General features: G+C 35.1%; 1 protein-coding gene across 1 annotated transcript; it reads left to right on the forward strand.

The window, feature by feature from the left end:
• The first annotated feature begins 309 nt into the window (after positions 1 to 309).
• LOC18435170 (multicopper oxidase LPR1) lies at positions 310 to 13,234 on the forward strand. The gene is made up of 4 exons (XM_006845221.4): positions 310 to 650; positions 4,859 to 5,211; positions 7,831 to 8,956; positions 13,018 to 13,234. Exons 1-4 carry the CDS (start codon positions 429 to 431, stop codon positions 13,069 to 13,071), a joined length of 1,755 nt encoding a protein of 584 aa, XP_006845284.2. The 5' UTR covers positions 310 to 428; the 3' UTR covers positions 13,072 to 13,234.
• The last annotated feature ends 3,208 nt before the right edge of the window (positions 13,235 to 16,442 follow it).

Genomic DNA, 16,442 nt, shown 5'->3' on the forward strand with positions numbered 1-16,442 from the left:
GTGAGTATGTCTGTAGACTGTAGATCCTCTTGCAGTAATTTTTTAGGTCTAATGGGGAAGAGGAGAGAGAGAGGCGCGGGTAAAAGATAAAAGGGTGAAGTAAAGGATGAGAGATATAAAAGGTAAAATAAAGGTCGTTTTGCCTTAAAAAAAAAGTGAGAAAAAAAGATTGGGGAAAAGTTAGATGACAAGTATGGCCGTGGGAGTTATATGCAATTTTTTTTATGACGTCTAAGGGCATCCAGGTCATTGTCATAAAGCTATATTCGCTGAACCTTATCTTAGACTTGTATATAAGGACATGAAAGGCACCAAACTTACCATTCCTCCCTCTCTCTCTCTCTCTCTCTCTCTCTCTCTCTCTTTCTCCGAACTCCTTTGCGCTCTGTCTTCTGCAGCTCATATTCCAAGAACCAGATTGCTTTGTTATGGTAGGGATGGGTATAGTTATAGGGAAGATGATGTGGTTCATGGCCATGGCCATGACCATGGTGGGATGCCATGGATCGAATGACAAGCTGCTGAATGCGTCCTTCCTTGAGATGTTCGTCGATGACCTCCCGGACATGCCGAAGCTCCATGCTTATGCCCTCAGAGATGGAACCCCATCCCCCATTCATCTCACCATCGGCATGTATGAAACCAAGTGGGTATGTTTTCTCTTTACTTTAGAGAAACAGCAACAATGCTAAGATTAAATTTATGGGTTCCCTAGAGTTCACTCCTGGGCTCAAGCCCATGCCTCGGGCTAGTGACTCTGGGCCTTGACGGTTCAAAGTGACTCGTGCGAGTTTGAATCCACTCGCCTGAAGCATTGCCCAATGGTTAATATTTTTTTCAGGCTTTGATTTTGAATCTTGTGAATAAAGAAAAGTCAGGGGCTCGGCTGTAGAGCTATGACGGTCCGAGTGACTCAGGGGAGCTCGAGTCCATTGGCCCCGAGTTTGAAGCCCCTCAATAGTTAATAAAAGTCTTTGACTGCTCCGTCCGAGTCCCGAGTACTCGGACATACCTGCGAGCTTCCCCAAGTTCGATGTACCACTCAGGAATATTAAAAAAATTCAAAAAAATATATAAAAACTTATTTTGATATGTTATTTATGTTTCCTATCATTTTAGAAAAGATTGAAGAGTTTTTTTGGCCATAAATACTTATTTTTATATTTTTCAATCTTTTTAAATTATTTTGAAAATACCCCCCAACCACAAACTATTTTTTTTTCACCTCATTTTGATCTTTTTTCTGCTGCTACAATACTTAGGCCCTACTCGGACCGAGTTACTCAGACTCGGACCGAGTACTCAGATCAGGCATGGCTGAATACTTTCGAACGCTGGTTAATAATTTTTAAGGTTTTGGGTTCAAATTCAGCTAAAAAAGAAAAGAGGTTATTCATTTCAAATTCGAGTGGTGGAAGTCCAACGTTTGTCTTGACTTTAACTGGTTGAGGAGTGTCCAAAAGTAATTTTGTACGGAAAAATAAATGTCGAGTTACCCTATTCATGTTCTATGAACAAGACAGAATAGTAAATGGGTTACAGGATCCTTTTTCCTGTAATTCTTTCCATCTCTCTCCCATTCTTATTGGCCTCTTAACGGAAAAAAAAAAAGTTCATATAAGGTGTCAACCTTATACTGTACGAGTAAGGTGTACTTAAACAAACCACTAGAGAAAGTTGTTCATATGCTGGAAGGCCTCAAATGGATCATCTTGACCTCAAGATTCGTAGATATGAAAAAAAAAAAAGAATTCTAGTCCTAAAAATAATTCATCTTTTAATACAATATTTGGACCGTCTATTTTCAAGTATTTATAAATTTACGTGATTGTTACTATTTTTAGAACTTTAAATTTCAAAATTAAAATAACAATAGATTTTCATATCATCGCAAGATTTTAACGTACCGAAACTGCCTTTTTTACGTAATTTTAAGGTGTACCTTACTTCAATAGTATAAGTGACAACCTCTACTTTATACAAGCCTTCCTCTTAAAGAATGAGTGCATTTTGAAATTATTTGAATTTTTTCTTTTTTTTTTGTTGATTTATTGTTTTACTCATGAGAAAATTCAGGAGCCACATTCTCGTACTTTCCAGCTGAAGGACTGACTCGTATTCCCACTGTTTCTCTCTCTTCTTACTTAGACGACAACTCATCATAATTTTCTCTCTCTAATAATTTGGACCGTGCAAAATTATTGTGCGCGTCTCGTGAATCATGGACTCGGTTTTCAGGGTTTGGGCACTTGCTCGACTCGAGCAATTTACACGGACTTACCCTATTGCCGTGATCGAGTTGGTGCGCATTCTACACAAACTCCCCCCGCTCTTATTAAAAACGAAAAAGTATAAAAAACTGAAAAATATCACTATATAAATTATAAATTTTTTTTAAGATTTTGATTTTTTTTAAGGGGATTTAGGAACTTTCTTATTTTTTCCCTTCTTTTTAATTTTTTAAAATATTCAACCTCTCAATCAAAATTTTAATAAAATGGTTTTTCCCTAAAAATGTATTTTTTGCGAGGGAAAAATTATTATTCAGTAATTAGGCTAAACAACTCCCCTTTAATACAAATTTCTAGTAAAAATTTGGTTCATCCTAATTTAGGGAAAGCAAGATTTTTTAACTTTTAAGTTTAGCTATACGAAAAGTATGGAATGTGACCATTTACGTTTGGTACAAGGTAAGAAATTAATCTTGACAATTGGATGTGAAATTGAGTGGCTGGAATTATGTCATTGACCATGCTAAAACTTCAAAAGAAATTTTCTTGAACTTTATTGACACATCCAAGCTATTAAACTTTACATCGGATGGTTGTAACTAATTGTGACCACCTTGTATCAAAGGTAAATGATCTCATTGCATACAATCCCTATATATATATATATATATACCACTTGGTGATGTAGACTCTTAAAGTGCTCAATAATAAATATATATATATATATATATATACCACTTGGTGATGTAGACTCTTAAAGTGCTTAATATTTTTTTGCCACTAAAATACCCTTAAATTGTAATATAAAATTTTTCAAGTAGGGGCATTTTTGGTAATTTAGAAGGGTAGAATGGATATTTTTATAAAAAAATAATGGCATTATGTTAGTAGTTAAAACCAAGTGGATGACATCACACACCATATCGGTGATGTTATTTTCCATTATTGTTAATATTTTTTTTTTTTCTATTAAGAATTTCTAGTTTACCATTGACTAATTACTTAAAATATCCATAAACAAAAAGTTACTATACTATAGAATAAGGGTATCTAATGTCACAAAATGTTGAGCATTTTAAGGGTCTACACCGTATTGTGGTGTAACATAACAAAACCATATATATATATATATATATATATATATATATATATATATGGGAAAAGTTTATAGAGAGTCGAGGCTCTAAACAATTAAATTCGAGCCTACCTCAAAAAGTTAACTAGAAGATGTTGTTTTTATGTCCAAATATCCTCAAATTGATCATCTCAACATCAAGATGCATGGACATGAGAAAAAAATAGATTTCAAGTTTTGAAAATAGTATATTTTGTAACGCATTTTTGGACCATCAATTTTCAAGATTTTCAAGTTTTCATAGATCTCTCAATCTACACTATTTTTAAAGCTTTAAACTTTATAAATAAAGATGAAAATATATTTTAAGGATATCAAAAAGATTTCCAACATTGAAATCACATTTTTCAACACTATTTGAAGGTAAACTCTAATTTGATTGTTTAGAGCCTAAGCTCTATATAAACCACGTGATATATATATATATATATATATATATATATATAGATATATCATGTTTTAGCACGCCTGATAATATTTTCAAGTGGAAAAATTCATGTGATTTAGTGAGGGAGTTTTTTTTGCATCAAATGGCTGCTAATTGATGTGAAAAATGCGTCGAGAAGAATTGGTGCAAAAAACCTCGCACACTAAGTCACATGAAGGGTTTTTTTTTACGTGAAAATCCTCACGGTAGGATTTTCCCACGTGCCATACGTACCCTAAATTTGCTGCAAATCTATTTCTGCTTTAGATATGTTGAGTTTGGAATTCTAATGACACTGCATATCTCATGACTTTCAAATACTTAGAAACGAACGATCCCAATAAAAGAGTCTAAAATGGATTGTTTTAAAGCTCAAAATTCTTATTTTATTTTTTAGATTCATGTTGAAATAATAACTTTCAGAATTTTTTTATCCAAAATGAGTTTTGTAATGGTGGATACTGCAATAAGTGCATCCGGGAGAGCACCTTGAGTTAAAATGTCCCTACTTTGTTTAGAGAAAAAAAAGATTTAAAAATGATTTTGTGCCAATTAAAATGATCCTGAATGCCCTCAAATACTGACAAACATATGCTGAAGCTTTCACTATATTTATAGCTCTCTTCCCTTCTCTCTTCTATATAATTAGAGTTTGTCTATGAATAGATTGTGAGCGTTAATATTTACGACTATTTATTATACGTCGAAAATGACCGGAGGGTGGAATCAGTCAACCATTAGTTTCGAGTGAGCTCAGATCGGTCTAAGTGCCGGTTTTCAATTTTTTTTTTCCTATATCGAAAAATTAAAAAAAAACTAAGAACCACTAAAAATGGGGCAAAACCAGGGGTTTTAGGATTCAGGCCGGTACTCGACTGATTCATAACTGGTTCGTGCAGTTCTGAGGGAACTCGGTGATTTTTGAAACATTAAGAATGGCATTGCATCCAACATGTGGTGGCGATGGTCCGTTTTCAATAAATGATGGCTGCCATGAAATTTACTTTGGCTTTGTCTATCACTGCCCATCTCTCAAAACTAATAAACTGTAGCCCTTTGGGACAGAAATTTCACAGGGACCTCTCTCCGACCCCTGTCTTCGCCTTCGGCACATCTAAGGGGAAGGCAACCGTGCCGGGTCCCACCATCGAAGCCCTCGTCGACATCCCAGCATACATCACCTGGGAGAACCACCTACCCGCCCACCACATCCTTTCCTGGGACCCCACCATCCCCATTGCCCTCCCTGCCAGCGGCTCCGGTGTCCCCACTGTGGTGCACCTCCATGGTGGCATACACCACCCTCAGAGTGACGGCAACTCGAATTCGTGGTTCACAGCCGGTTTTCGAGATACCGGACCTGCTTGGACCAACAAGACCTATGTCTATGCTAACAACCAACAACCGGGCAATCTCTGGTAATCCAATCTTAAAATCGTCATCGTAATTATCATTGGCACTATCTTTATTAATCATTATTGTTATTACTACTAAGTGGGAGTATATCATTATCATTGATCAACGTATAACTCCATCTGGTGCCAATGCCATCGTCCATCCATTAGAGCAGTGGACGGCTGATGTGAGTTGGGACCTGGTAAGCACAATACTCTTGATGCCTCGTTAATTGCTAAATATTCAACGTCCTAATTATTTGGCTTTCAAATTGGGATTTGCCTAATGGATTATTTTGATACATAATGGATATCTAGTGGACTGCAATAAAGACTTTGATAATGTAAGAGAATGATTTAAACGTATTTTATTCCTCGAGAAAATTCGGAGTTTTTCTTTCTTCACCATTCTAATCATTGTTTATTCCATAAATTCAATGCTTATTTTGGTCCCTAGGTCCCATCTGTGACATCTTAATTACATCATAGGCCTTGACTTGCCTTTAGGGTGCCCCTGAAAATAGGTACCCACAGCTTACCATAAGCCGCTGCCACATTATTAGAATTTTTTTATTTTTATTTTATTTATATATTTTAATGTTAGAACCCAGACTACTCACCACCACTCCTAGGCAACATCTCTTCCATGATAAGGTCACAAGCCAAGGTTGGGGTAAAACTGAAACACTGAAGTGCTTAGACTAAAAACATCAATGCATAACATGAAAGCATCTAAAGAAGCAACTAGTGACCGAAAAGTAAAGTTTAAAACATAGGCAAGAGAGAAGACCGTCGGAAAAGAAACAATAAGGGTAAAGACAAAGAACAAAGACATAGTTATAGGGGAAACGATTACATACACCTCCTCTTAAGACACTGTATAAGGCCAAGAAAAAGATATCATATTCCCATAAAGAATACAAATCTTTACAATAGGGCTCAAGATGATGACCGACCTACCCCATCATAGATGCTAGCCTTAGATGGCCGAATGCTCTCTCTCCCAGGAAAATGTAAAGAGGAGATAAAAAAAGACCTTGGAGAAAAGGTGAGAGAGACTTGCCTCCCAAAAAAAAAAAAAAAAAAAAAAAAAGACCTTACGCCTAAAGAAAAAAATCACATATCTGGAACAGTAGGTTGAGATACATTGACGGAAAGCAACATGACAGAGAAAAGGTCATCCAAGCGGCTGGTCATCCAAGCGGCTGCTTATTGCTGGCCACTGCTCGCTACTTGCTGAATGGGTGGATGGGGTGCTGTCACTGCCCCCTCCCCCTCATTCCCTTCATCCCTCTTACTTCACCTTTCGTTGGAGCCACCTTCTCTTTTCCTCGACTCTCATCTCTTTTAGAAAGATTAATGTCTAAAATGGGGTTTTCCCTTCCACTGGGGTGTGGCTCCTTGTTATGATTTTTTGGAGCCTCTGAGTTGTTCTCATAGGTCTGCCAATCCCATGTATTTGGCTATCTAAGGTTAACACCTAAGACAAGGTAGGTCTACTTGAGGACCATCTTGAGCCCTGTCGTCGAGATTTGTGTTCCTTATGGGAATATGATCCCCTTATGTTTGGCTTATACAGTGTCCTAGAAGGTGTGTCTGCATTCTATCACTATATCTTGGTTCCTTGATGTCGCCTCTCTCTATTTTCTCTTTTGCCCTATTTTTTGAACTTTATTTCTTTATGACATGTTTCGTCGACACTTTTTGGATGTTGCAATGCTCGGCATTGATGTTTTTGGTCTAACCGTAGTGAGTGCTTACCCTGGCTTGTGTGCTTATTGTGGAAGGGATGCTACTTACGAGTGGTGGTGAGTAGTCTTGATTCTTTGTAGAGGACGGCGCCTAAATGGCTTAAGTGGTTAACGAAAGATCTAAGGTTGTTGGTAGTGCAGGTCTTCAAGGTTAAGAGTTTGGTTGTGTTTTGAGAATGTTGGTCAGTCTTTTCTTCGTATTTGTAATTGTAATTTGGAGCTTGCCTCATTATTAATGAATACTTATTGTTAACATTTAGAAAAAAACAAAACAAAGGCTTTTCTTCCTCTTTATAATTGTAATTTGGAGCTTGCCTCATTATTAATGAAAACTTATTGTTAACATTTAGAAAAAACAAAACAAAACAAAACAAAACGGCGGAATCTATTTGGGTGTTGAAAATTCTTATGGCTTGAGAATCTATTTTTTTGTCTCTAATTATAAAATTTTAGATTTCAAAAGTAGTCTATAAATGCATGAAAATAGACGGTTGAGATAATATGTCACAAGACAAATTATTTTTGGTACATGAAACCTTCTTCTTCTTTTTTTTTATATCCATATATATATTGACTTCGAGATGATCAATTAGATGGTCTTTCAACATCAAAACCACTTTTTCCAATCGATTTTTGAAGTATACCTTAATTGTACAATTCAAAGTGCCGATCTTATATAAACGTTTTCCAGGTAAAATCTTGATATTGGAAGTGTATCACCAATAAGCAGAATTGTACTATTAAATTTGGATTTTATAAATAATCGAGTGCCAAGCTATTATAAAGACGGTCTTGTGATAATGGATACCAATTTTATATTAGGACCGGGGCGGAAGCAACAAAGAATGAATTTGTGATTTAGATGGTATGAATAAATATTTCTACATCACAGGTACCATGATCATGCCCTGGGTCTCACACGTGTGAACCTCCTGGCCGGCCTTCTGGGCGCCTACATCCTCCGCCATCCCTCTTCGGAGGTGGCCTTCCGCCTCCCTTCTGCTCCCTTCTTCGACCGTCCTCTCGTCATCTTCGACCGTAGCTTCACAATCGACGGCTCCATATTCCTCAATTCCACCGGCAACAACCCCTCCATTCATCCCCAATGGCAACCAGAGTACTTCGGCTCCGCCATCCTCGTTAACGGAAAGGCCTGGCCATATGCTAGTGTCGAAAAACGCCGATACCGATTCAGGATCATCAATGCCTGCAATGCTCGTTTCCTGCATTTATATTTTGTAGATGGCAAGTCTCGCAGCGGTCGCCGCCTGCAATTCGTCCATCTGGGTTCGGACTCTGCATACATAGGCAGGCCTGTGAGGTCCAAACATGTGCTGATCGCCCCTTCCGAAATAGCTGACGTAGTCGTCGATTTCTCCGAATCACGCTCCGATTCTGTGATCCTTGCCAACGATGCTCCGTATCCATTCCCGACTGGTGATCGGACAGACGCCCTGAGCGGGACCGTGATGAAATTCTCGATTCGGCAGAGGACGTCTGTAGACCAGTCGAGGATTCCGTCACAACTTATGAATTATCCGGCAGCCGATCCACTTGTCGCCACCACAGTGCGCCACTTGGCAATGTATGAGTACACTACCAGCACTGACGAGCCCACACACCTTTACATAAACGCCATGCCCTATGAGGCGCCTGTGACAGAGACACCGAGAGCGGGGACGTCTGAGATTTGGGAGTTTATTAATCTAACGGGCGATAATCATCCGTTGCATATACACCTGGGCTTGATAACGGCGTTAGAGCAGAGGGAATTGGTTGACCTGGATAATCTAACGGCATGCATGAATAAGTGGAACGATTTTGACAAGTGCCACGTAAGTGATCATGCACGTGGAAAATTGCAGAAGGTGCCACGTCATGAGAGGGGCTGGAAGAACGTATTCAAGATGAGGCCGGGTTATCTGACGAGGATCTTCGTCCGATTCTCTCTCATCCACGTGGATCAAAAATATCCGTTCGATGCGACTGAAGAGCCTGGTTACGTATACCATTGCCACGTAAGCAAACAGAACCTCTTATGCTTCTTTTCCCAGTGCACACCACACACACGCTCTCTCTCTCCCTCAAAATTCTATGTTTATCATGTTCATGCCTATTTTTTTGTTTTTTTTGTTTCTTGTTTTTTGTTTTTTTTCTTTTTTTTTTTGCAATAACCAAATTGATATTACTTTGGCCTTGAAGATTGCAAAAATAACCAAGTTTAATTTTGCATAATAATAAAAAAGTATACTCCAGACCAGGAAGATCGAAAATTCAACTTTTGTGAAGTGCTTTTTAATATTAATATAGAAAACTTGAACTTCAAGCTTTGAATATCCGAAGTTTTACTTTTTTGAACTGTTTTTTTTTTTATCAATAAGAAAAACTTCAAACTTAAAAGCTTGAAGGTATGAAATGTTCCTTTTCAATTTTTGAAATGATTATCGAAAGTTCAAGTTCAAAAATATATATAAAAAATGGGTATGAACGTAATAACATAAAATTTTGAAGGAGTTCTTAAATATCAGATAATTGAGGGGCTACACGCGCACAAATTTCTCATGTTCAAATTTTTCGGATTTTGGGTACTCAAAATTTTCTCGAACTTGAAATCTATTTTTTTTCACTTCTATACATCTCAAGGTCATAATGATCAATTTGAAGGTTTTTGTACATCAAAACAACATCTTTTAGTGAATTTTTAAAACACGCTTTAATTTGATTGTTGAGGGTGAACTTTTTCCGTATATATTTATTTTCGTTTGAAGATTAACTTAAAAAGATATTATTTCCTTTAGGAAGGAAATGCACTTAAAGCCTAAACATTGTTTACATTTATAAAGGACGATTAGGTCCTTACTCCTTGGTGGTATAACCATGGAGCATGATTCTTACAACTTGGGGACAAAAGAAAAAGCTGTCACGGACATCTCGAAGAGGGTGTTTTTCCACTTATCAAGAATGCTCTTATTTTTGTCTTTCATTCTCTGTTGCCAAAAGTTGGTGTTCCAACGATTTATCTTTAAATTTAGGTTTTTATGGTTAACTTTGCTTTTATTGTTTATATTTTATTAACTTTTCTCAAATAGTATGTAGAAAAATATCATATAAGCCGGAAGCACTTTGTGTTCAATTCATTTTTCTGAAAAACAAAAGTAGAATAGTAGAGTTCAATGGACATAGCAAATGCCCTCATGTAGGCACCCTAAAAACAAAAAAATTAAAAAAAAAAAAAATGATCTTTACCCCCTCCCTTAAATTTTTATTTCTTTTAGCTCCTTGGGATCAACCAAATTCCTTGTACCCCTCAAGTTTAAAACTTTGGGACCATTAGCCCCCTAATTAAGTTTTTTTTGTTTGTTTTTTTACAAATTTAATCACAAAATGCCAAACTCATATACTAGTCATCTGTTTTTTTTTTTTTTTTTTTTGTGTGACTTGATATACAAATTTTATTGATCATGATGATGATGAAAATAATAATAACAATTATAATTAATAATAATTTAAATAATAACAATATATTAATTGTTAAATAATTCATCTCTTATAGGTATTTTGAGAAAAAAATTTAATTAAATAAATAAATAAATAAATAATCATAATCCATAAACACTATTAATAACGATCTTAATTAATCATTTTTCAAGTTCAAAAGATATTGATGCAATTGTAAAATAGCTCATAATATTAAAAAAAAAATTTCATTTTATTTTCATGTCTAAATTTATAGAGTGGGGTCTACAGAGGTAAGATTGGTTTTAGGCCACGGATGAGAAAGGATAGGAAGTTGACTAATGGAAGGGTTTGGCATTTTATAAAATAAAAATATCAAATTTTATAAAAATAACAAAAAAAAGCATAATTAGGGGGTTAACGGTCCCAAAATTTTAAACTTGGAGGTAGAGGTCCTATAAAAAAAAAAAAAAAATGAGGGTCATGGTTACGAAAATGTGTGCCAAATGTGTCCAATAGTTTTTGTAAATGTAGGTCTTCAAGATAGCGTCCTCTCCCTTCAAACTAACCCGTCCCACCTATATTGCTCTATAGTCTGGTCGCCATTTTGTCAATGCAAGGGATAATGCAATAATATACATCCAATAGCCCAGATTGAACCTGGGGCTGATCGGATAATTATAGTTGTGTTTTGTCTTTGAATTTTAGTTATTTAAAAAAATCTAAATTATCAAAAATTTTAGTTGTCTACTCTTGAAAAATAGGTTCACCTAATAAAAATATTTTAAAAATAATTAGTAAAATATAACTTCATCAAAATACCCCTAAAAGTTAATGGGCTATTTTGATAAATTTATTTTTATATTTTGTATAATATTTTTATAGATAGAGCCGAGGCTCTAAACAATCAAATTAGAGCCCACCCTAAACATTTCATTAGAAGAGATTGTTTTGATGCTCAAATATCCTCAAATTAATCATCTCGACATCAAGATGCATGGAGATGAGAAAAAAAAAGGACTTCATGCTTTGAAATAGTGCATCTTGTAACGTATTTTTCGCCCTTCCACTTTCAAGATTTTCAAGTTTCATAGATCTACTCAATCTACGTAATTTTTAAAGCTTTAAATTTTATAATTACATATGAAAATATATTTTAAGGCTCTCACCAAGATTTCCAATATTGAAACTACATTCCTCGATACTATTTGAAGGTGTGCTTTACTTTGATTGTTTAGAGTATCGGCTCCATACAAACCGCACCCTATTTTTATTAGGTGTGCTTTAATGAGAAGAAGAAGTTCTAAATTTCAAGCAATTTGATTTTGTATACAAAATACTAAGATTCAAATACAAAATATAATCGTGATAGTCAAATCGACCCAAATTTAATTTGAACCATTGGATGTATACTATTGCATTAAGACTTGAGTTACTATATATATATATATATATATATATATGGGATACTTTAAACTTCATAACCCTTCAAATTACAAAGGTTCAAGATAGAGAGAGTTGTGAAAGGTGGATTTATTAATTTTGTTGTCTATTCTTTTAAAAAAGTTACTTTTGTGGGGTAAATTTGTAAGTATTACTACAAGACAAAAGGTAAAATTGAAATTTTAACTAAAAGACAATGACACTATACAAATAAAGTTTTAGGACACTAACATTTAAAATGTTATTGTATTACCATTGCATAATGGTAAAGTTACCTTTTTAAATAATTTTTTAATGAAAAAATAATGATTATTTTGATAAATACACCCATCACAACCCCTTCTAACTTGAACCTTTGTGGTTTGAGGGGTTGTTAACTCTAGACAAACCCATATATATATATATATATATATATAGGGGGTGATATTATAATATAATGAAACAATCTTCAAAAACTATGTTAGGGCTATTTGCTTGACTTCAATTTTTAAAGGAAATAGTTTATATAAGGATGGAACCTTATAATGTATAACTACGGATACACCTCAAAAATCCTTTAGAAAAAGTAGTTTTAATGTTGAAAAACCCTTTGATTGATCATCTCGACATCGAGATGTATGACCATGAAAAATAAAAAGATTTTAAATCTCAGAAATAGTGCATTTTACAACATATTATCTACACCGTCCATTTTCATGATTTTCATATGTTTATAGATCTACTAGATTTTAGCCATTTTTAAAATTTAAAATTTTATAATTAAATATAAAAATAGTTTTTGAGATAATCCTAAGAACAATTTACATAAAAATTATATACCATGATAAAATTTGAAGGTGCACCTTACCTCTACAGCTACGGATGCATCCATATGCAAACTGCACCCATTTTTAAATTTACATTCTTGTCATTCTTATAAACAATTACAAAAAATTAAAAATTAAAAACATACCTCAGAAAATAATTTTTTTGCTCAATTATTATAAGTCGTCCATTTTAATGAGACGCTTAGATCCAATCCTTAAAAGAATTATTTACCTTTCCAAAAACTTTGATGACTTTTTTATAATTAGATCACCAATGTTAGTATAGTATATATCATTTATGCTCAGGAGTGTGGCAAATTACGCGCTTCTAACGAGTGTTTGTCTATTGTGATTTTAATGATTATTGTGTGCAGATTTTGGACCATGAAGATAATGTGATGATGAGGCCACTAAAGCTTGTTCCATGAACTGGGTCGCCACCTTCAATTTTGAATGCATATTTGAAGAAAGTGGTCTATACGTGGCTCAATGCTGTTCTTGTTGGGCTCTAACTAAGCTGGCAATGAGCAACAATCACGCCTCTATTTGTAGTTTTTTTGATAAAATATTTTCGCACGGTTGTCCACTCCACTTTTAAACTCGCATATCCAAAAAACATGTAAAAAAAAAAGTACTCTTGATAAATAAAATAACCAAAATACCTCTAAAAATTTTAGGGGTATTTTTTTTATTTTATTTTATCAAAAATATCTTTTTAAATGTACCCTGTTGGGATCATGGCATGTACCAAATTTCATATTCATATGATTTGTAAAAAAATAATAATAATAGAATTCTATGAAAAGTGACTCACTTGATCTAAATTAGATGGCTAAATGGTGTAGAGAAGTATATCACTTCTATACAGTAGGAAACGTGTAGAAAGATTTCCCATTATATTATAGGAATGCCGTCGATGGCATTGATTTCCTCCACTAGGGCTGTTAATGGGATCAGGTGGTCAGCGGGCTTTTGGGACTAGATTTGGGCCACTATAAGCCGGCAGCCCAAGCCCAGCAGGCCCGAAATATTTTCTGGCTGGCCCAGGCTAGCCCTTACCAAGTCCAAGCCCGAGCCTGGCCCAAAATGTTTTAAATTATATGTTACACTTTTTTTAAAAAAAATGTTCATTTATATAAAGCCCCTTTTTCTCAAGCCAGACACGGACCAAGGTGGCCCCAGCCCAAACCTGGCCCATTAACAGCCCTAGGGCCCTCTATCCATTGTTGTTGATCATAATCGTGGCTCATGTATCTTAATACTGTTCAGATTAGCGCATGTAATATAAGCGAACACAAGGCCTATGTCAAAGGACAACGTTTTTATGAGTCCATGAGTCACGTCTTAAAAATTTATTTTTGGGATCGAGTTTTGGACTTAATTTTTAAGAACATATAATCTCTAATTTAAAGATCATGAATATGAAAAACTAAATAAATTTAAAAAATTAAAAATAATAATTCTCATAGTTTCAATTGTTTTTAAATAGACCACCTATTTGCATCCATCTTAAAATAGATGCTTTATACCTCAGGACCGCAAATGTAGAAATGCGGCTGCATGAAATGTTAATTTCAACTCGAGTAGAATGTCACTGTTAACACCCATCTGCAGGCTAATGTATGTTACTTGTACCAAACTGATTGTGGAAGCCTACTCAATAATTAGTGCTTGAACTTGACGAATAAAACAAGGTTTAAATTGCAATGGAGGTCAAAAGCTTTTGCGATATACTTAAAAATTTACTTAGAGATGAGGTTTTGGTGTCGAAAATCTTTTTTCCTACTCATTAACAAAATTTAAAATTTCAAAAATTGTACAGATCGAGCAAATCAATAAACATTTGAAAATCTTGAAAATAGACGGTCTAAATAACTATTTTTTTAATTTGAAATACTTATTTTTTTTCTTCATGTCCAATCATCTTGATGCAAGTTGATCAGTTGGAAGATTCTCCGATGCCGGAACATTCTCAATTATGGTGCATTGGGATCCACCACACGTCCACGTTGATCGATGAGGGAGATTAACAATGGTTTGATGTGTTTGTATTCATGAGCATTACGTGTGATTCAAAATAGCTGCGGTCAATTCAAATTTGTTTGGGTGTGGTTGGTATAAGGTTGCAACTTTTAACGATCAAATTAAAGGGCACCTCTAAATTTTATAATAAGTATAATTTTGGTGTCAAAAATTGTTATGACTTGAAATATTTTTATCTTTAATAATAATATATCTGTGTCAAAAATTCTTATGACTTAGAAAATCTATTTTTATCTTTAATAATAATATATCTCAAACTCCAAAAGTGGTTCAAATCAAGTACATTTATAAATACTTGAAAATTTTGAAAATGGACTGTCCAAAAATTGTGTTGCAAGATACATTATATATAAGACAAAATATTTTTACTCTTCATATTCATACATCTCAATGTCGAAACTCATACATCTCAATGTCGAAATGATGAATTAGAAAACCACCTTTTATGATGGATTTTTTAGGTGCACTTTGATTCTACATTTTAAGATTGCAAGCTTATATAAACTCTTATCGAATTTGTTTAGAATAAATTTGTTTCAAATTAAATGTCGTTATTTTGAAGCTTGTTAACAGCCAATGCGCGCGCATGTACCAATGTGAAATAGCTGGGGGGTGTAAACTAGTCGGGACTGGGTTTGAGTCGATACGATTGGGTCTTAGTTCTGCCCGGTCAGATTGGGTCAAGTCGGCTCTTTGGAACCTAAAAAGCCAATGCCATCAACGGCATATTGCTTGTGTACGCCATACATTCCCTTCCCATATCTACATCTCAATGTCGAAATGATCAACTAGAAAACCACATTTTTATGATTCTACATTTTAAGGTTGCAACCTTATATAAACTTTTATCAAATTTGTTTCAAATTAAATGTTAGTTGTTTTGAAGCTTGTTAACGACCAATGCACGCGCATGTGCCAATGTGAGTCAGCTTAGGGGTGTAAATTAGTTGGGCTGGGCCTGAGTCGATCCGACTTGTTCCTAGTTCAGCCCGGTCAAATCGGGTTAGGTCGGCTCTTTGGGACCCAAAAAGCCAACGCCATCAACATCATATAGCTTGTGTACGCCATACATTCTGTATCTACATCTCAATGTCGAGATGATCAACTAAAAAACAACCTTTTATGATAGATTTTTGAGGTGCATATTAATTCTACATTTTTATGTTGCAACCTTATATAAACTTTTTTGAAATTTGTTCAGAATAAATTTGTTTCAAATTAAATGTCGCTATTTTGAAGCTTGTTAACGTGCACATGTGCCAATGTGAGTTAGCCTAGGTGTGTAAACTAGTCGGATCGGGTCTGAGTTGACCCGACTGGGTCCTGGTTCCGCCCGGTCAGATTAGGTCAGATCGGCTCTTTGGGACCCAAAAGCCAACGCCATCAACGTCATACAACATGTGTATGCCATACATTCCCGTATCTACATCTCAATATCGAGTTAATAAACTAAAAGACAACCTTTTATAATGGATTTTTGAGGTGTACCTTAATTCTACATTTGAATGTTGCAACCTTATAAAAACGTTTTCCAAATTTGTTCAGCATAAATTTGTTTAATGTTGTTATTTTGAAGCTTGTTATTGGCCAATGCGCACATGTGCCAATGTGATCAGCCTAGGGTTGTAAACTAGTCGGACTGGGTCTGAGTTGACCCGACTAGGTCCTAGTTGGCCACGGTCAGATCAGGTCAGGTCGGCTCTTTGGGATCCAAAAGCCAACGCCACAGCTTGTGTACGCCATACATTCCCGTATC

The sequence above is a fragment of the Amborella trichopoda genome, chromosome 13 (genome assembly GCF_054954075.1).
Source record: "Amborella trichopoda isolate Santa Cruz 75 chromosome 13, AtrichopodaSantaCruz75HAP2 v2.0, whole genome shotgun sequence".
Classification (NCBI taxonomy): Eukaryota; Viridiplantae; Streptophyta; class Magnoliopsida; order Amborellales; family Amborellaceae; genus Amborella; species Amborella trichopoda.